Raw genomic sequence first — 22241 nt, forward strand, 5'->3', positions numbered from 1 at the left:
AACGGAGTAACATCATCTCTGTTTTTTTACTCTTGTACAAGTAGATAAGGAACACATTTCCAGTAATAGCAATTTGACATACACTTTAAGAACATAAGAAACTACTTGCATTTATTTGGAATATGCAAAAACAGGCATCTTAAAGCTTCTTGTAATTTGTGCAGTAGTTTTACTGCAATCTCATCTGAAATTACCAGAGATTGTCTAGGTTTTCACATCCACCTTATTTTTTTTTAATGGGATAAAATTCAGTGAGATTACTTGCAGGATTCAGAAGCACTTCAGAATTTATAAAAGTTATGCTTTTTTTTAAAGTTACTGCAAATGTATTTTTTATATATATACATACATTTATACATACACACATGCATATATTAAAAAAGATACCAAACCTTTTCAAATTATTTCGTTCAAGAGGGTAAAAAAAGCAGAGTTAGGAAGTTTGATAGAAAATAAGCATTATGATGCCCATTTATAAGTAGGAAAACAAAATCAGAAAGATGAAGTAATGTGCAAATGCAGAGACAGCAAATTAGTGACCAAATCAGGATTTCATTGCAGAATCTCTGACTTCAAAGCAAATACTTTGAAGGCTTCCCACATGTAAAGTTCAGAAGAAACTGATAAGCAGAACAAAAGTCACTGGGATTGGAGTTTAGCCGAGCTAACAGTTGCACTTCAGTAATTACAAGTGATCAGGACACTGAGTCTAACCTGAACTCACAACAGAATACTCAGCACTGATTCAGTACTAAATTTAATGGATATAATGAACCATTATCATCACATCCAGAAGTATGGTACATTTTCTTTGATTATTTCCACAGACCATCCAAAACTCAAGTCCACTTAGCTTGTGAAGTCTGATGAGAGCGCAGCCTGAGGTAATACAGACACAAAAACAACTCGTAAAAGATTAGGTCAGGCTTGATTTAACAAGGAAAAATAAAGTAGGACCACAACATAAGAAAAGGTTGTGGGGGTTTTTTGGGTTGGGTTTTTTTGTGGTTTGGTTTTGTTTGGTTGGGGTTTTTTAGAATTTTTCTTTAATTGTTTTTTTCTTAAGGCAAAACAGGATAATCACATATTTTGCATAAAAATATATTACACTGTTTGGCTTTTTTATAGGTTCTGGGGAGGAGAACCATTGCTCTATAAAAGTAGAACCACAGAGTGTGATAAAAAACATTCAGAAAGCATTTATTTTTTAGATATAACTATGAAAGATTTTTTCCTAATATTTTCATGTACTGTATTCAAACTCTACTTTAAAATGTTTTAAAACACAAGGAAAACTGGATTTTGAGATAATGAATAGTACCATGTCACCTAAATGGTTACTTCAAATTCATATTATGAATTCTGGGGTAACCAGAATCAGCAGGGAACGACGTAATCCAGTTCCCCAAGAGACATTGTCTCTTGTATTTGCCAAGCATAGATATCTTTCTCATTGAAAACAAAACAGAAACCTTTGCGTTCAATTAACTCCCCAGCCTCAACAAAAGTGCATTGCAATATATTCTTTTTTAAAGGAATAATTTATCAGGATTCTCTTTAATGCTTTTTTCATAACATTGAAATACCTCGGAAAAGAGGATGAAAAATTCAATTGTGTAGAGCTGATCAGAGGAACAAAAATCCACTCTGAACAAAAGGTAAGCCGATTAACTTTTTTATAAAAATCAATATATTTGATACTGCAAAGAACAAAGAACTTGTAAGAAAACAAGAAAGAAATGAATTTGTGATTTTTTTAAAGCAAATTGCTAACTGAAAGTACATGGACTCTGTTACCGTATTTTCAATATTGTTATAGTTGTTTAAATGTGTTCCCTAAGTCCCAGAAGTGCAAAGATGACTCTCTGGATAAGGAGAATGTTATTAATGTATGCAAAGTGGACACTTCAGCATTTTCTGAGTAAGTTCACTTCATAGTTTTATATGATACGTTACATTTTAAATAAAAGGTAAGTACTCGTGAGGTGGGTGTTGGTCTCTTCTCCCAAGTAACAAGCGATAGGACAAGAAGAAATGGCCTCAAGTTGCACCGGGGGAGGGTTAGATTGGATATTAGGAACAATTTATTCATTGAAAGAGTTGTCAAGCATTGGAACAGGCTGCCCAGGGAAGTGGTTGAGTCACCAACCCTGGAGGTATTTAAAATACATGGAGACGTGGCGCTTAGGGACGTGGTTTAGTGGTGGACTTGGCAGTGCTAGGTTAATGGTTGGACTTGATGATCTTAAAGGTCTTTTCCAACCTAAACAATTCTATGATTCTAACTCTAACTTATCTTTTAAAAAAATGTGGCTGGGCATTTGTAAAAACTAAAACTGAATTTCAAAATGTATGTATGTGTCACAGAGCCATCTAAGCCACACTTGACAAATAACGCCTAGTATCATGGGGACTCCAACATTATTCTAGTTTAGGTAATGTTGAAAAATAGATATCTTCCAAGTTATTAAACTTTATGAGATCCTAATTGCAGGCAGCAGACAAAAGAAATATTTTTACCTAGCTGTTTATGAACCCAATTAAAAAGCTGTTACATGGCTACACCTAGATTGTACTGAAACCCACTTTTTAAAGACAACAGGTTCTTCTCTGCTTGAGACTTGGTCTTGCTGGAAATAAGAATTGTAACTGCTAGAATAGCAAGAAGAGTGGTTTTCCCCATGGACATGAAAAAGTATTTCAGCCTTTTTCAGCCAGTAGTTACAGGGCTCAGCTGGCAGGTACAGCCATCTTCTGGCAACCTAAAAAACAACAGAGGAGCGACACAACTACATAAAACTGCCTTGGCAGCATCAAGATGGCAGAAGGAAATGGCATCGCAGTCAGCCTTGAAGGTATAAACCTCTGCAGCACTGGGAGTGGATAAGTATCTTCACTGCCCTGTGAATAAGAAATTTATGACTTGGACAGAGAATTAGGTGAACTTAAGGAAAATACTGAGAAAGAGTAATAAAAAACTGAATTCCTGAGTTTAACCTCTGGCTGACAGGTCACCAACTAGCAACACTTAGGTGGAGCAGTCACAAGTCATTCCTTCCACGCTGAGAAGGCAGTCACTTTGACTTTGCTCCCTGTATGAAGTCGAACACTGCTGCATTTTTTTATGTCATGGGGATTGTCAGACAGGAATAAACACAGGCATATGAACTCTCTCCTTGCTTATTTCTACTCATAGTCTAATGGCCAGCAGATCTCAAAACTTTCTAATCAATTGCATTTTGGAGTAAAACAGGAATACTCTTAGACATTGAAGATATTTTTGTCTCAAAAACAATACTCTTACAAACTGTCATCCAGAAAATTACTAGCACTGTATAAATTAAACCAAAATCTGCTGAGGAACTATCAGATCCTGAAACCTTTAAAATACATTTTCATGTGTATGAGGAACTGATTTTAAATTTGAACAACCAGCATAGTTATTTGGCATCTTAGAGCTTTTCTTTTGGAACTAAAAAGCTTGTGGCTATAGGTTCTCTCCACTCCACAGTATTCCCTGCTGTATTTTGACAGAGCAAACCTCAATTTTCAGTTAAATACAGAAAGGAAATGAGAAGGGGGGGGGGGATGGGGGAGGGGGAGTTACAACCACAAAAATGTGAACCAATTTGTCCATCCGTCTGTTTCTTCTCTGCAACATCTACACACCACAGGACAGATATAAATTCAGCAAAAGCACTGGTAGAACAATTCTAGGGCCAAGATTTCTGGTAAGATCCCCCATCATTTTGCAGCTGCAGATGGAATCAATGAAAGACAGCTGAGGCAAAACACAGCTAATCTAACAAGCAAATGTGAGTCTGGGAACAACAGACTTCTACGCTCAACACACTTCGATATCAAGTCTTTCCTGTGAATTTAGTCAACAGTCTCTATATTAATTTGATTTTTCTGGGAAAGTTTTTCAATAGCACTTATATGATTTAGGAGCACAAGTCCTATTACAACTCATGAGGATGTAGGCTCGAAATCTCCAGGGTGCTTTTCAAAAATCTCACTCTACCCGTAAAATGGAAAAACAATCATTACTTTCTGCCTTCTACCTACACTGATACAAGGACTAAAAGGAATATCCAGTACTGTCCCTGTGTGAACTCCCCACTTTTCCAAGGCCTGAGAGGCTAATATAACCTTATCATGACTTCAGGTCAAAAGATTGAGTCTAATGGACGAATGGAAGGAATTAATTTCAGAGCTCAGGACCTTTAATTGCGAGCAGATGGTGCCTAGTCCCTATAAATTTAAAGTCTGGGACCTGTTAACAAAAGCATCTAATCTCATCTCAATTGCCATAAGCAGCCAGGACCCAGCAATATTGAGTTTACAAAACTATATAACAATCTCCTAGAACTCCACTGAAAGCAAACAAGCAGCAAAGACATTTAATGAAAAAGACGTCATATGTTCTCTGCAGCTAAAGTAGTTAAGGGAACAAGCACCAGAATTCCCCACTGAGTGCAGCTTTTAAGCAATTTTAAATAAACCTCCTTATAGAACCCAGAGCAATCACGCAACGAAGAACTTAGCAGCTTGAACAATTCTGGGTAACTCCACGTGGAAGGAGACTGAATACTATCCATTTAACCAAATAGTGATGTAGAGGCCATTCCTTTCAAAGTAATTTTGACCTAGATATCTTGGAAACTCTGAATATTTAAGAGAACTTCAAAGATTATAAACTGTCTTGATACATTCAATATCCATCTTCAACAGCAGGCAGAAAAGACAACTCTGAAACATTCTCCAAGAACTATCTTTTGCCAAAAAGGATCTTAGACTTCTAATTTCTGCTGTTTTCTACAAACTGCACAAGTGACCAATACAGTTTGGTTCAGTGAAACCCACTACACAAGAAATTCAAGTTTTGTACAGAGACAAAGCAACCCAAATTCTTTAGACTGTCTGCCACAGGTGCAGACTGAGACTCCATAGCATTAATCATCAGCAATTATACAAGACATTTAATTTGTAACTATAAAGCAGTTTATAGAAGCATTACATTTATAAAAACCCAGTGACTGGGAAAAGAAAAAAAAAAACCCAATCTCTTTCTCCAGCATACAGTAGGTCAGTGGCAGAGTGTGTAACACCAGAATAACTTTCCTTTGCCTATGCTCATGACTGCACATGGATTCACTATGGAAATGCTTTAAAGTTTCTAGGTCACTTGAAGAAGAAGAAACCCATCTTCAACCCTGTATGTTTAATCTGTAAGAAAGCTATGTGCATAAGCTGTGAAAATAAAACTGTTAAGGTCTTGTAAGGATAGCCATATGCATGCATACATAGCCATATACACACATTTATGCATCTATTTCACAGCAAATGACAAAAAGCAATCATAATGTAGTCAACCAGAGAAATCAGCTTGTTGTCAGTCTTTACTCTGTCGTGGCTTGACAATCCGGAACAAGGGTTTCCCAGATCAGTTGCTGCTTTTTCTGCTGTGAATACCGCACCACAGGTGGAAGTGCTCACATTTTGTCTCTAACGTACCTAGTCAGCAGCCACAGTACCCCAGAGAGGGATGCGTCAGTAGCAGCACAGACCTGGCACAGCAGCTGCACAGAACCTTCAAACTCCAAGAAAACTGTTATCTATTATTATGGACACTCTTATAGAAGACAGAAGAGATACGCCTATTAACCATTTGCATATTCATAATTTAATCCATAATTAATTTACATTGCTCCCCCTCATCTTTCCTAACTTGATGCTGTGGGTTCACAAGTGTGAAATTTAAAAAAAAAAAAAAAAGTAAAATATTGATAAGTATTTTGCAAATTCCATGTACTATATAGAAACCTGGACTAACCCACAATGATCGCAGCAGGCATCAAAGGCCCTTCCACTGAAAGGTTTCTAATGTGGAGTGAAAAAAACCCAATATTATTCTCCTTTGTTTCAGTGTGCCAAAACCACACTTCTCCATCTCTACACCATACAAGTGAAAGCAACAGATAACTAAACACAAAACCTATATAATCTAGGAAGAAAATGGTATACTGAATGAGAGGGGGTTGAATAAAAATCAAAACCACAGCTTCTTAACAAGCATTTCTTTTCCTGAGATTTGAGACCTCATCTTCTTCCCACCTTAAATCAAGAAAAAAAAGCTTAAATTTTGCCAACAGATCAGGCAGCCCATTATATAGACCAAAAAAAGTTCTGATCAGTTCAATCCATATACTGTTTTAATAATTGTGAAAGGAATTAATTTTCAAATTTGACTTGAAACTTAATTTCAAACTGAATTCTCATCTGAATCAAAGAAATAGAACTTTTTATCCAGAAAACATCAAAATAAGTCTTTACATGGGTTTAATAAGACTTAGTTTTAAAGAACTGTCTATTCCAAAAGCCTTTGCAGCTTTTTGTTAAAAAAAAAACAAAACACCAAAACAAAAACAAAACAAACAAAACACAACAACAAATCTTGACAAGTTTTCTCCAGCTGTTATTTGATCAGCATACAAAGGCTGTCACCTATAATTATTAGTGATACTCTGACAATAGCACAGCCTATATTTACTTTAAAGACATATTTAATTATACAAGTAAATGCAATTAAAATCTTATTTCAAATCAAAATTAGATTAAGCCTAAAAAACACCTTTAACACAACTGAATATGAATAAGCCTACTCTTTATATAGAACTGGTATTATTTAGACTTTACCAATAATTTGCTTTTGTCTAATGAATATATAAATGTATGTTTGTATATGTGTATGTATATATGTATACACACCCCCCTATATCCACATAACTATAGAGGAAATGAAGGAAGTGGTGGCTGAGAAACTTGCTTCCAAATGACAACAAACCAAATAACCTCATAGATCTGACAGATTTTTTTTTTCCGCTCCTTTTTATTCCAGTGATAATTATGTCAATAAACCTGATTCAGCAAATCTGTTGCTCTCTAATTCATTAATTAAAACAATTTACTGCTACCACTGTGATTTTTCAAGGACATCAAAACCACATTCCAAATCAAAACAGCAGAGATCATCAGTTTATAGATGTGCAAAGCATGCTTTGCTTTCATGGCAACCTCACAATTAAAACACAGCTTAAATTAAAGAGAGCTGTTTTCTTTAAGATTTCCTTGCGCAAGCATGTCCAGAAGAACACATTTTGTTTAGGGCGACTGAACAGCAATATTTTTATATCAAACTTAAAATGAGGAGGGGAAAAAAAAAATTCTATGAAAAGTTAACCATTTCCAATTAGAAGAAAAACAAGATATAAATATTAATATTATAGTAAATTGCAGAACAACATTTTTATAGCCTTCATTTTCTCAACACACTTCCTGCTCATTAATTCTTGGGTTGAATAACACAATTGACTCTCAGAAAACAAAACCAGAAAGGAAACGAAGAATTTCTTTTGTCCATCCTCTCCCACAAATCAAGACTGACAGGAACTACACCAACATTTTAGAATTGTATTGGAAAACATGTCAGATGATGAAATATTCGCATGGTCCCCAGCAATCTCTTTCACCAAGCTATCCTCGGAACTCCATTGTCTGAGCTACTTTTTCTATTTGCATTGTTTGCTTGTGGTTCTAATCACCATACATGGCCTTTATAACAGCAGCAATTTCTAGACAGAACATGCTAGGCGCAACAGTCTGAATTCTCCCAATCTCTTCTAGTGTCGTGTGTTTAAAACATTTGATCATTCTTGTTAACCTTTCTCTAGGCCTCCAGTTGGCTGGCATTTTCCTCAAAATGTAGTCCCAAAACCAGTCACAGACACAGTATTTCTGTCTTAGCATTGCTGAGTGCAGTAGTCTGATTATTTCAGCCGTGCTGTATACAAAAGACACATTATAAGGTCGTGAAAGAAACCCTCACATACCACAGAAAACACCGTTGACAAATAACCACTATAACCTTCAGCTGATGGCTACCCAGGAGGAATACAGAAACGTTTCCTGGACATGCAGGATGGGGGATAGGGAAGCCAAAGCTCAACCACAGTTGAGAAGTCCTACCACTGCAGAGGAAGAGCGAGCTGTTAGGCACCACTTACACAAGCTGGGCATACACAAGTCCAGGGGACTAGACAGGAGGCATCCACAAGTGCTAGCAGAGCTGACCAATGTCATTGAAAGGCCACTCTGTGATTCCTTGAAAGGTCATGGCAATGGAGGAAGGTTCCTGGTGACTTTTTAGAAGATAAAGGTCATGTTATCTTCAAGAAAGGCAAGGCGTATGTAGGGAAGTAGAGGCAGTCAGCTTCACCCCAGTCTCTCAGGGAAGATTATGGAACAAATACTGCTGAGTTATCCTTCATATGCCTGGACAGGGCTCCAGGAAAAGAAGGTGACTGAGAACAGCTAACATGTATTTACCAAAGGCAACTCACACCCAAACAACTTGATTGCTTCCTATGAACAGATAACTATCTCAGCAGACAAAGGGAGAGCAGCGGATGTTGTTTTCCTTGACTTCAGCAAGGCTTTCAACATGATCTCCCATAGTATCCTGGTAGCCAAGCTGGAGAGAGAGGGACTGGATGGGTGAGCTACAAAGTGCAGTTTGTGGAAAACTGGTTGTATGAAGAAGCTGAAAGAATAGTGTTTTGTAGTGCGAAGACCAACTGTTGGCCAATATTAATCGCATTCCTCAGGGGCTAATATTGGGGCTGATGCTGTTTTATGCCTGTACTGCATTTAACATATTGAGAATGAATAGGATGGAATGTGCCCTCAGCAAGTTTGTGGATGACACCAAGCTGGAGAGAGTGATTAACACACTGAAGGGCAGGATTGCCTTTCAGAGGGATCTCAACAGGCTGTAAGAATTGGCTGAAAAAACCTCATGAATTCCAAAGGCAGAATAACCTCATCTAACAGTACTAGGTGGGAGCCCACCACTGGAAAGCACCTTTGTAGTAAAGGACCTGGGGAGTCAACATGGACAACAAGTTCAGCAGGGTGCCCTTTCAACAATAAGGCCTAACCACATACTGTGTTGCATTTAGAAGAATGGAGCCAGCATACCCTGGGAAGTGACTAGTCCCTTTCATTCAGCATTTGAAGACCACATCTAGAGTACAACATTCAGTCTGGGGCTTCTTAGTACTCATACAACATTGACAAACTGGAATGAATTCAGTGGAGACTGACCATGATGATTGGAGTGCTGAAGCATACAACTCAAGGAGAAGCTGAGTGAGTCTGCAAAAGGCAAAAGGTCGAAATCTAACTTTGGTCTTCCAAGGCAGTGGTCATAATTGCAGCAAGGGAAACTCTGATTAGATATAAAGGGGAAAAAAAAAAAAATCACAATGAAGTTGGTTAAGCACTGCAGCAGTTGCCCAGAGATGATGTGGAATCTCCCTTCTTGTAAATTTTCAAAACTCAACTGAACAAGGCCTTGAGCAACCTCATCTAAATTAATGTTAGTCCAGCTCTAAGCAGATGGTTGAACCACATAACCTGAAAAGGTCCCTTCTAAGCTGAATTAGTCTATGATTTTCTAAAGGACTGTGATTCAGCCACTTGTCTTTCTCACATTTGGGAAATTTGATTATTCTCACTTATATGTAGGTTTTTGCACTTGTATTTACTGAACTGCATTTCTTCCTGTGGAATTATTTCTCCAACATTCATCCTGTCCTACAAAGCCTATGTGATTCTTTCCAGGTTACAATGTTCTATTTGCATTATCCAAGTCATTAAGAAAATCTTGACACAGTATGTGGAATACTATGCAATTCAACTTGCCAGTTCATGAAATACTGATAATAATTCTTTACGGATTTTTCCAATAAGTTGTACATTTATCTTGCAGTAATGAACCTAAATCCTGTGTCTCTATTTATGAGTATGTCAGGAGTGAGGCAGTGTCAGAAGCCTTACTAATCCTTTTTCTTTATCAATGAGTGGCTTACGCTATCACAGAAGGAAATCAAGATAGCTTGACAAGACTCATTTAGTACAAACACATGCTTATTGTTATAAAGCATATACTTTTTACATTTCTTTTTCTTAGGATGTTTCCTATCTAACTGATTAGGCAGGTTCCTCCTCCTTCTCTTTGCTCCTTCTGAAGTTGTCCTGTTTGTTTGTTTTTGCCTTCCAGAACCATATCCATCCTCAATGATTTCTCTGACATGAGTCATAAAAAGCCCAGAGGCTGTAGACACTCCGTACATGCAAGACAAATGTTATTTACCTAAGTAACCTCTAATCCTTTATTTAATAGTATAAATGTTAGCTCTGTGATCAGTTACTCAGGTAGCAAATGCTGAAACAAAAACAACCAGAAGAACACACATCAGCAATGTATTACCAGTCTTCCTTCACTGTTAAGTAATAAATCAACTCCCTCTTTTCCCTTTTCTTAGTATTCATGTTTCTGTACAACTCTTCACTTTTTTGCTGATTATGTCTCAATTTTATTTATATGCCTGGACCTCCCCAAATTGCATCTTTGTAAGCTCCTCCTCAGAAATTTGACCTTCATTCCATTTTCTGCATGGTTCTTTCTTGAAATTCAGATCTCTGGAGAAATCCTAAGCTATGACATTTGGTCTTTATACACCTCTTTCACCATTCCTTAACATTAGAAGGATTTATAAGCTTAACAGCCAAGGGTGAATTCTCTGAAATATTCTTCTTAGATTTGTCTTTCCTTGCAGACCCCAATTCTAATTTTATTGCCATCAGCTGCTGCTAAGCCTACAGTTCCTGTGCATCAGAAGATTTGGTTAAGTGTTTCCAAAGAGCCTCATCTTCTGGCCTGATGTTCTGTACTAGACTCCCACCATGAAAGCATCATTAAGATGGCCCTTTGGAATCTCATGCCTTTCCTCAACAGCAAGTTCAGTGACACTCAAACCTCTGAAATCCAGGAGATCCCAAAAAAGTTACTGGAAAAAGGTCAGCCCAGCTGTTCCCTCTTTGGCTACCACTAGCCAAAGGAATTATCAACATGATTTTCAATTGCATTAACAGTGAACCCTAGGAAGATTTACTGAAATATATCCACAGCACTACAATCATAATATAACAGAACCTGAAAATTGGCATAACTACAGAAAACTTGTTATAATCTTGCAGAAAACCAGGGACAACTACCTTTGTGTATGGATTTGTTCCATGTGTCTGTAACCAAAGAAAAATTTCTATGCCTGTTTAGATATTAAATATTATTTCAGAGCTGACTTCTGTCAGCAATAAACCAGACTGATTTCCTGGTCATGAAATTTCTCAGCAGCAAAGCAGGATTTAAGAGATATTGGCATGCTTAATGAGCGGTAGATAATTGCTAGATGGAATACTGTGGGAAAGAGTGAAGAAGCTGTAAATGGTGGTATGGCAGTAAGATGAATATTAATTCATCAGCTATGTGGCTGGTTTTGATCAGTAGGCTCAGCATTTGACTAGCAGGTACCAAGCAGCTCCTATTCAGTAGAGTTCATCTAAGACAAGTTTTGTCTTAGCATAAGGAAGGATGTTAAACAGATGAAAACGTGTAACGCTACTTCCTGAATGACGTTCATTATTTAAGAATGCAGAGTTCAAGTATATGTTATAGATGTACTAGGTTAGCGAGAACAGATTTAAAATGTCTTGACAAGTATCTTACCAATGTATTTCTTGGTTTTCAGAGATCTGAATGCCAGTAAATCCACCATTCTGGAAGGACAAGAGAGTATTAGGTTCACAAGAATGCTATCTTCAGAAACCGGCTAAGTTGGAGAGGAAGCAAGCAGGTGCCCACGCAGCTGATAAACTGATATTTTCTCTTTACAGAAATCCTCAGCAATGAACATTCTGCCAGCAATATCTGCTTTTCTGTATCTGTGAAAAATGGGTCCAAGTTTCAAATCATTTATCTAACCAATTCAGAACAACTGCCTGAGGCCATGATCTCATACTCCTCTCTTCCTTTCGTCTTTTTAATTTGCTACATCCTGATCTCCTCTGGTCTTCTAGCAAACCCCCATCAGGACAAAACTTTCACTAAATAAGAAGATAACCCCCCACATTCTAGTGCCTTCAGAACTATTTTCTGTACGTCCAGCTAGTCTTTGGGGCTGTGGGCAGAGTCAACTATGTGGCACGCATCTATCTGTAATGCCCAGCTCTTTTTCAGAAGCACTGTCAATACCGCTTCCAAAGGGATAGAAGGTGACATAGACTTGCTTAAGTCTTAAATAAGTGACTTTCCAGTCACAATCATTGCCACAGCCTGAGTTTCAGTACAGCACAAACAGTGCATACAAAACTGGTCATATAACTTTACAATAAATAAATAACTCCATAAGGAGCTGGACTTTAGGAATAACTTGCTCAATTAACTTTCATGTTTTGCTTATTAGCTTTCTCATATCTCATGAAGTCAGGGACTGCAGTTTAATAGATTTAAAAATAATTTACAGAAGTAAGTGGATTCTAAGATACCTTAAAAATATATTGACCCTTTAAGCAAAAGGGCCATTTGAAGCCTAACTATAACTTCTAGCTCATACTCTGCTGGAATATTTATCAAGTTTAAAAAGACAAGCTTTAGTAATCTTAGAACAGCTTAACAACAGAAAGTTACTGGCAAGCATGTAAAAGATGGGCTGCTTGTATTTCAAAGACACAGCTCCTAGAACAATTACTAACATAAATTTCTTGATGCAGCATTTATGAAATAACTTGCAATAGGAATGGAGAAGAAAGCCTGAAGAAACACATGCGTGCTCAGTGTGTTCCAATTGACACATCATACTCTATGTGACACTGGTAGGTTGCCCAGATTAACAGATGCAGGTCCTCCTTCAGGGAGGCTGACATGACAAATCTCTATGCCAAGAGTCATATATGGAACTTGAATGAGCTCAAAGAAAAATATTTCTCTTCAGAATGATTTACTGAGCAGTAACCTAAAACTTTGACATGAGAATACATCTATAAACCCTATGTTTGGAAAACAGTTCTGATGTTTTCTAAAAAAAAAATAAAAAAATTAAAAAATCTTCTGGCATTCATGATATGTTATTGAGACCTCAACAAATAAAAGTTAGTAACTTCATCCACTTATTCATTGTAGTTATGCAACAGAACCTCGAGTTTTGCCTTCCTGAGGGATATGGAATCCACAACTATTTCAGAAGAGCAAATACAACGATTACAAGGAAGGAAAGGAAAACGTGTTTTGATGCCAAGCTTCTCTTCTTGCCTAACTAGCAAGAAAGAAAACCCCAAGTACATTCAACAAATGGTTAATCCTGAGTTCATAAACCTCAGTCACAGTTCTCAGCATCGTGAATAGTCCCATTAACTCCAGTAAGGTCTGTTTATGGTAATGGACTATTTCAACAGCGAATAGTGTTACTGGGTGAACAGTGGGATCGCTCAAAAACTGAGGCCTTTAGGTGAGGAAATACGATCTGGTGTTGTGTTTTGCTCATCATAACCTGTTGCTCCTTATCTACCTTAGAGGTAAACATGCTGCATAGAAATGCGTATACCTGTAAAACAGTTCCATCAAAATTCAGTCAAGAAGCTTTCACACACAGCAAAAGGGGACCCAGTACAGAGGACTCGTCGTAACTCTAACTTTGGTTTCAAAGCCTTATCAGATTTGTCAGACTTTAACAGTATACTGGCACAGCTATTAACTTCAGGCCATAAATTAACAAAACTCACACCTGCAGTTTGGTCCTTTGATTAGAGCACCTGTGCCTACCAGGACAATATGGCTTCCCTGGCTTTAAATTATATTTTCTATTCTACTGTGAGCATTTAGCATACTGAGTTCAAACTACGTGTATAAAATCATTTCTCAGCCAAATCTTCCACATTCAGTGGAAACAAAAATCCACAGAAAAATACCGAAGAAGATTAAGCTTTTCACCACTTCTGTAACATCTCCACCGAAATGGCGACCCATGACATGGTCCGAGTTATATATGTTTCATAACCCTAGGGGACTCTCTAGCCATCAAAATTTCATTACCCTCACAGCAGTCCCAGTACCTTCTTAAGTTGGACTGCTAGCCTCCTTATCAATAAATAAATCAACTGTAATCCTTTTTAGTGACTAAACTCTTCTTTGAAGTTGTATCAAACATCAGACATTCCTTGCATAATTTTAACCAGTGCAGAATAATGTCTTTTCTAACATATTCACAGTCTTCTCACACATGAAAAAATAAAAAAACCCCTCTAATTCTAAACTCATGGTGGAAGTTTTGGCATATTGTAATCAGGCATTGTGCTTTTTTTAAAAATGGTAAATATGAAGTTTATAAAAAAGTATACCAAACCTATTATAATTCTGAAGCAGTCACCTCTTTGGTAATGTAAAGATATGACTAAGGAAATTGTATGTGTGTGTGCGTGTATATATAAATATGTATTTTCAAGATCATTAACCTAGAGTTTTATAAAAGACTCAAGAGAGTCTGTTTCAGCATAGATCTTTCAAAAGGAAAGTCACAGGACAACAATTTATTGTAGATTGCTTTACAGCTGAAATAGAGTCATCCAAGAGAAACTCCACTGCCAAAAGGAGGTAGGCAAGTACTCCTGTCCTCCTCTTTCAAAACTTGCCTCCAACTCACAATAAATTTTCCAAGCATGAGACAAGACTCCTGTGAACACTGAGAGCTGTCTCCCCATGTACTACACAGCATTAAGTCCAACACAAAAAGGAGGATCCCATCTGAGACAGCCGTCTTGCACAGGCATCTTCAGTTAGAACCAGCCACCAGAAGAAAGGCAACAAGTATGAATAATACCAAAATATAGCTTTGGTTTTGTCTTCTCAAACTGAAGTTAAAATAATAAGTAGGTAGGACTGAACATTATTGCTTGTAGTCTAAAATAAAACTGCACTATTTTTTAAAAAGGGATTACCATACACACACCCCTACATTGCTGTTTCCCACAATGTGTTACAGCTATTGCCAGAGGACAGAAATAAAATTGCTCTGGCTTCTGTACAGCTGAGCGGACAGGTTTAATAAATTAAGAAAATGACGAGTAGACATGCAGGCAATAGCCATCACTCTAATTTTCGTTTCTACTAATTTTTCTTTATTCCTCTTTTGAATTTGTCATATAGAAAGTCATGAAGTTAATAGAACAATCATTTTAATTCTAGTAAAGCTGAAAATCTGCAAATAAAAAGAAGTTAAAGATAAACTGTTTTCTAAGATTTGTGCATTTAGCATTTAACACCACATTAGGTTCTGTTCATAACCTCAAGTGGAGGTAAAAAAAATGTTGAAAAGCTTTAAAAATGAATCAGTCAATTGTATTAACCTCTTTTCATTTAAACACTAAGCCTTAATATACAATGGTCATACCCCACATCCTACAAAGCTGCTGTTTAGATTTTTTTTGCAGATTTTAATTGCACAGTAATCCAGTCCCCCAGGCACATCAAAGGCCACATGTCCCTCTTCACCACAATTCCAATTGCTCTCATCAACTAGGAAGTTGAAAGCACAATCAAATTTGTTTTCCAATCACATGAGCCCTGTTAATAAGCTATTCTTTGTGTTCATTCATCCACTCTAAGATTCTGCAACTTCTCCAAGACGTCTTGGAAAAGAGTTTACAATGAAACCTTTGATTGCAAGCAGGCCTTGGGGAGCAACTTTATCACCACTTACTTAGCTGCTCCCCAAAGGGTAACAGGTGACATGGCCTGAGATAAAACAGAGCTAATCTTTTTTGTGATTAAACTCTCTCAAAATTACAGCTAAAACATCACACCCAAAGCTTGCATTAGTTAGGACTGATACTGAATATTGACTCTTCTGGGAGGAGGAGAAAAAAAAATAAATAGGTAAATAATTCAAGGCCATTCCTTTAATGATTTAAAATTATCGAGTGTCAACCAAAACAGCAGATAAAACATTGATTTATATATGGGCATATGCGTAAGAACTTACCATTTTCACTGTCGGACTTGTTTTCATGTTCGGTATCAGTCAGAGTGAGGGCTGAGTTGGAACGGCTCGACAGACAGGAACTGCGCCCTGATTTGACCCCCCTGCCCCAAAGTCTCATGGCATGCTCTGGAGACATCACTCCTTCATTTTCAGTATCAGCATCTGACCCTGCACTGATAGAGTAACCTCTGTGGGGGAGCCCCATTTCCGCACAAAATGCCAGTCCTCGACGAGTTGCTGGTTCACAAACTCCTAACTGCCTTAGGGTAAAATTCTGTCCTGATTAGGGGAAAAAAAAAAAAAAGATAACAAAAGGTGAGAATTTTTTTTTTCCTTAAAGAACCTAAAAGTAAAAACTCTTCATGTGTATAATTGTCTCAGGTATCACACAAGGTGTTTTGTCAAAACTCCGCACGTATTACAATCAAGTGGATTCTTTTGTCTCCAGCTCTCTGCGGTGCCCCTTTTCAGTCACACTGCACTTTAGCACTGTTTTGTCAACTGCTTCAACACATCAAAAGTGCTCCTGGGTAGGAAAGAAACATAACAGAACCTGCAAACTATGAAAAGCCAATTCAACATGAAAGGATTAAAAATAAACTACAAACTTTTTTTTTTTTTTTTTTTTTCTTTTTCAAAGCATGAAAGCAGTAACAAGGTATTTATCAGGATTATCTTTTTTTTTTTTCTTTTGTCCTGGTTAGAGGCCAAAGCAACAGGCTATTTTCCCCAGACAGATGTCACCTAATGTAGCAATGGAAAAACTAAATGGGAACCAAACTCACTTGGTCTTTACTGGATCTCTCTGCCCTACTTTAATACACAAATAAAAACAGGAACATGACCACCTGTTACCTGCAAGGTCTACAGTAAAGTTGTTACTTTTCATGTCTCTGTATTTTGAGAAACATTTTAGGCTTTTACTGCTGAAGCAGAGTCTGTGCATTTTAAACAGACTTTTAGCCTCTGTTTTGGGGCAGAGCAAGAGACATAAGTGAATCCCAAATGATTGTATTAATAAATTAGGTGTAATAAACTCGTGACACTTCAATAACTTAAAGTGTCTAAATTATGTGACACTCAAAAATGACTGTCTTTTTAATGGCTGTGTCTTCATCCTACTTTTATGTCCGTAGATTTAAGACATTTTATGGTATACAGACACTTGGCAAGCTCAATTGCATGCCTATACCCATAATGCTTTTCCACCCTAGCCCACAGTTATTTCATAGCTCTGGGAACAAATTAGAACACACATTCAATTTTTGAATCTGACAGGCATCCTAATTTCTCCAAAATTAGTCATTTAACATAAAAATGTGTTAGTAAGATAATTAAAGCTTATAATACAACAAGAACAGAATCCTATCAATCAGAAAGTAATAAAATTGCAGAAGTGTGAATACAGACGTGTAAATAATTCCTCAAATATTAAGAGTTAATGCCCTGGCCATTGACTTGTTTTAAGTGAGCCAGTTAATTATTTCACTGCTGCGGTCATATGAAGTTGTTGCTGTAAGTTTCTTCACAGTCAGAACCATAAATGAATTCTGACAATGACTTCCATAAATAATGAAAATCAGTTACTACAATTAGGTACAAATCAAACTGTATTTATTATGCAGCTGTGAATAAATATTTGAACAAAAATACAGCTGGGGAGGTAAATATAAAAGGAGTAAGCATATCTATGACTATGTTTGAACAGTGTGAAGGGTATAAGAACAGGGGATTACCATGCACACTGATAGTATCTTGTCATTTTTTAAAGCTGTCATGCCACGTGAATTTTCAGGTTTTGTGAGAATTGAAACTAATAAGAGAAGCAAACAGGCCAAACAAACCGCCCAGTGGTAATAGGGTCAGAGCTGAAAGTAGTAAAGTGTCTAAAATGCTTATTATTTTGCGTTTTGGTAAATATATGCTAAGGGTGACAATCTAGAACACTGGTTTTATGTGTTTGGAACTTTATTTCGTGAATCTACATTTTCAAACAGTTGCCTAAAGTCAGAACCAAATACAGGAGAAGCCCATGTGCACATGTGTATGTATACAGGTGTACCTACACACACATGAAGCAGCTAAGGTGTATACACAGTTGCACACACAGCATCTTACTGGTTCTTTGGGGAGCAAAATGGAAAGGAAAAGAGGCATTTTTGACTGAAGACAAGGTTACTTGAGTCAGTAACAAAACTGCTGTTGACTTCAATGCTACACGGTGTTATGCCTATGGTCCCCGTAACCTCTCAGTGCTGAGATGTGGAGGTGAGGAAGGATGCGGACAGACACAGATGCTGCCTCTTGAGCCACAGTTAGACCAGCTGCAGCGGGCGAGCACCGCAACCTGCAGCTCCTCCGCCAGCCTGCCCCACACAGCCCTGTGCTCCCCCCACCGTGAAAAGGACCCCTTTGCACTCAGAGAATCACTCAAGGAGACATCTGTGCAGACACATCAGTTTGAAGAGACTATTCCCCCCCACACGCTTTTTTTCCCTCATAAGCAAACTATTATTTTTAAGAGAAACTACTTCAGGCATTATAGAACAACATCCTCCATGATCACTTTCTAGGATACTCTGTCTCAGGCACAACATATCACCTACCATCTATTAATGGATTTTATTTTTTATTTTAAGTTTACAACTGCCTACCTCCATGTAAAATATTTTCTTCTTTTTCCTCTCTTATGAATGGTAAGAAAACCAAAACGGCATGTCAGCGGGACAGAACAGAAAAGGGGAACAGGTTTGTATATTGCTCTGTCATCACATTCAATATTAGAGCTTTTCACTACACTGAGTTTTACAGCATAGCCCAGAAACGTTGTAACAGCTTTAGAAACATCAGGCTAAATCATCTTCTGAATTAAAGCTCTCCTAAGAGCTTTACTAAGAGGATTGTACTCCGTGTAAGTTGCCTACGCAAATGAAAAAAAAAAACACACCAAAAAAACCCCACAAAACTCAAACCAAAAAGTTGACATAGAAAAAGATGTATTTGTGTAGGAATTTATATCCCAAAGGAAATCATACATACGTGATACAAAAATTTTACATCATCTTAAGATTCCTAAACAATGAAAACAGGAAGTCTTCCAGGATCCATGCGAAGCTGAACACGGTGGGACGCAGACCTAGTGGGCAGCAGAATAGTTGGGGACTTTTACCTGATAATGAACAATACCATGAAATAAAAATAAAAATTGACAAGGAGGTTATAGGAGTTCAGTGGGAAAAAAAGTACGAAGAGAGGATGTTCTCCTTCTTCTGTTCTTAGTTTCTAATTAACCTTTCCAGAATGACTTCAATGTGAGGGATTTAATCATCAGTTTCTTACACTACACACACATTTGCAATTTCTCCCACCAACAATAAGTGCCTGAACAGTTCGTAAAGACTCAAAAACAACTTGGCGATTGTAATGAACTAATTCCTGAGAAGAAAATGTAGATACAGAATAAACAGATAGGAATAATGCTTTGTGGGTTTTTTCCTTTCCTTTAAAAAAGTATGAAGTGTAAAATAGAAAAAAATTAGACACAATGTTTCAAGGAGACTTGTTCTGGAGACACCTTTGGGAGTTTTAGACTATTTAGGATGATGTATCATGAAGTTAGGTTTTAAAAACTGACAATAATGCTGTTTACTACCACTCTACCATTAGATACTGCATTTCTCTTGGCTAGCAATATCAATTTATGGGTAGTGTAAGGAATGATGACACCCTCCATTTGTGCAGACAAGAACAAAATTAATGTAACAACTCTAAAATAACTTTCAGGAGCTTGTGCAGCAACCACTGTTAAAAACACAGGATTTGCCAAGGGTAACAATAAACATCTACCTGTTATGTTTACATAGAAAGTGGTTGCAACAATGATCCATGTACGATTGGTGTACCTCCTTAACTACATTAGTTAAATACATACAAAAAAGTATACCAACATAATTTTAATATATAAATAATTGTTATTTCTTTAAAAGAGAAAGAGAGAGAGTGTGTGTGTGTGTATATTCTCTGCCAGAATCACACAGGTTACATTGTCTAGAAATGTAAATGATTTTTTTTTTTTTTTAGTTTAATCAAATGCTGCATATAAGCAAGTTTGATGTATGCAGAAATTATGTATTATTTTAGAAAGTCAGAAGTTAACAGCTGGAATTAAATGGAAGCCTGCTGCACTTGTGCCACATTTGTTTCCCTGGCCTAAATTGGGGAAGTTATTCAACGACATCCACAATAATTTAAGCTTCAAGTTAGAAATGTTATCTGTGGAAATGCGTTTTTGAAGAGGACTACTAAACAAAAGAAGAGGCCCCATGGTTCTTCAGTTGTCAGTCCTTGCTCTAAATTGGATCTATATTAAATATATACACAGAGATACTCTCTTAAAAACCATGAAAAGGGGAAAGAAACAAACAGAAGGAATGAACAAAAAAATATCCAAGAGAGAATTCGTCAGCATCTTCAGACATCAGCACTGTCCTTAGTAATTCATTAACCACTGATAAGTCACCAAGTCAGGTTTCAGCAACAATAGGCTATTTTGGAAAAGACAGAAAGAAAAAAAAAATGTGAAAAGCCTCCAAAGCATCTGCCTAGTTAGCATAAAAATACACCCACACCCCTACCTTTTAACCTAAAGGAATTATAGTTTGAATGCCTTTGCTGACTTTGTTTTTGTCATAACAGGATAGACATAGTACCAAAAAGGCAGAGGTCCCAAACCCATCCAAGTCCATACTCAAAATTCTGTTTAGTTCAGCTCTTGCTTATGTTTCTGACAAAGTTTCATGCCATGTCTGCTCTCTCTGCATCCTTTATTACTTGTCAGTCCCCTTTCTAATCTATTCTTCCTTTGTATCTTGTCTTCTGTCTGCCTATAACACCTTCATGCCATTCAAAAATCAAGTGCATTTTCCCTATAATCACTCTGTGATAACACATGACAAAAATACTTCTACTAAATTTAAAAAAAATTATGAAACAACTAAAGCTATACAGATGCAAAACTATGATCATGGTCCTTAGGAGAACCAACCTTCTCCCTTACATTTCCTCAATTCCCTACTTAATTCTGATTTTTTTTTAAATTAAAAGAAGTCTCATTTATTTAGAAAGCAAATGAGGAAAAATATTTTTCTCGGGTTTTTATTTTCTGTCTGCAGACTACTGCATACAAACATGTTCTCATAATACAATGCTTATCATATAAGCTTATTGTATAAGCAGCACTGATGTCAAAGTGTTACTGCAAGGGCCATGCTGTTTTCTGCTACTTTGATATGGGGAAAGTACTTATTTCCTTTTGTATTCATGTTTAGACACTGTATAGAGTGGGCACGTTTTTCCTATTTGAAGCTCCTTACCTGGAGCTCATTCTCAACACCTCTGAACACTTTCTGTAGAGCAGAAGCCAGTACAGAGCTGCACCACATTTTTGAAATGCTTCATCATTTCTGTACAACCAAGAGCTCAAGACTACTGACCTGATTCAACAGTACCTTGCCTTCCTAACTCACACACATGACAACTATGAAGGCATAGCTCTGTTAACTGCAAATTGGCTGGCCTGTTCACTTTACTAATTCCTGAAAAATACAGAGTTCAATTATGTGCTAGTCAAAGGTGGAAAAAGGAGCTTCTTGGTATATAACAATAGGCAGCAAAACTGTCACTTCTGTTCTCAGGGCACTAGCTAGTCACTACAGCACCACTGAGAACATGGGGTAGATGTCATCTTCCTAGATGATCAAAGCGGAGCTGGACTGGTTTAGCAAGAATTCCACACAATCCTATGGGACCTTAAATATCATCTACTTTCAAGTGTCAATTTTAGCTGGTTTCTTAAGGAAAAATATGTAACTGCTTTGTAAATAAAATTATTTTTTTCCATTTACTGGGGCAAATACAGTGCGGCACACTTACAAAGGTGGTCATTTGTAAGTAAAGGTCTTGAGAGGAAGGTCAGAGAATTGGAGGTAAATGTACAGTAGGATAACAAGTTTGCTGGAAATGAAAGGACAAAGATTTTAAAAAAGAAAATAGCAAAACAGAGGTCTTGGATGCTCTATAAAATTCTGATAAGTGTACAAATGCTGTCTCCAGAAGTCAGAATGTTAGGTGGGTAGAATACAATTACACAAAAGAGAGAATGAGTAATAGATGTGATACCATCCATTCTGTCACACAAACTTCACAATATATTTACTAAAAAGGAGTTTTCAAAGCTGTACTTGCAGAGTTCTGCTTGCTAGGATGGAAGAAATCGCAGCAAAGACTGACAAGTAATGAGCTTTG

At 37.1% G+C, this 22241-nt stretch overlaps 1 protein-coding gene across 14 annotated transcripts in view; it reads right to left on the reverse strand.

Moving 5' to 3' along the window:
- The window catches only part of TENM3 (teneurin transmembrane protein 3), a 502889-nt gene that overhangs the window by 295979 nt on the left and 184669 nt on the right, over nucleotides 1–22241 (reverse strand). For 9 of the 14 annotated variants that reach the window (XM_075500260.1, XM_075500268.1, XM_075500267.1 and 6 more), the window contains one exon: nucleotides 15939–16217. The exons of 4 other annotated variants lie outside the window; for them this stretch is intronic. In XM_075500260.1, coding sequence (XP_075356375.1) covers nucleotides 15939–16217 — 279 coding nt within the window. Of the gene's footprint in view, nucleotides 1–11632; nucleotides 11683–15938; nucleotides 16218–22241 lie in introns of those variants that run through there. One more of the 14 variants, XM_075500270.1, reaches the window with a different exon arrangement.

This window comes from Mycteria americana, chromosome 4 (assembly GCF_035582795.1).
Source record: "Mycteria americana isolate JAX WOST 10 ecotype Jacksonville Zoo and Gardens chromosome 4, USCA_MyAme_1.0, whole genome shotgun sequence".
Classification (NCBI taxonomy): domain Eukaryota; kingdom Metazoa; phylum Chordata; class Aves; order Ciconiiformes; family Ciconiidae; genus Mycteria; species Mycteria americana.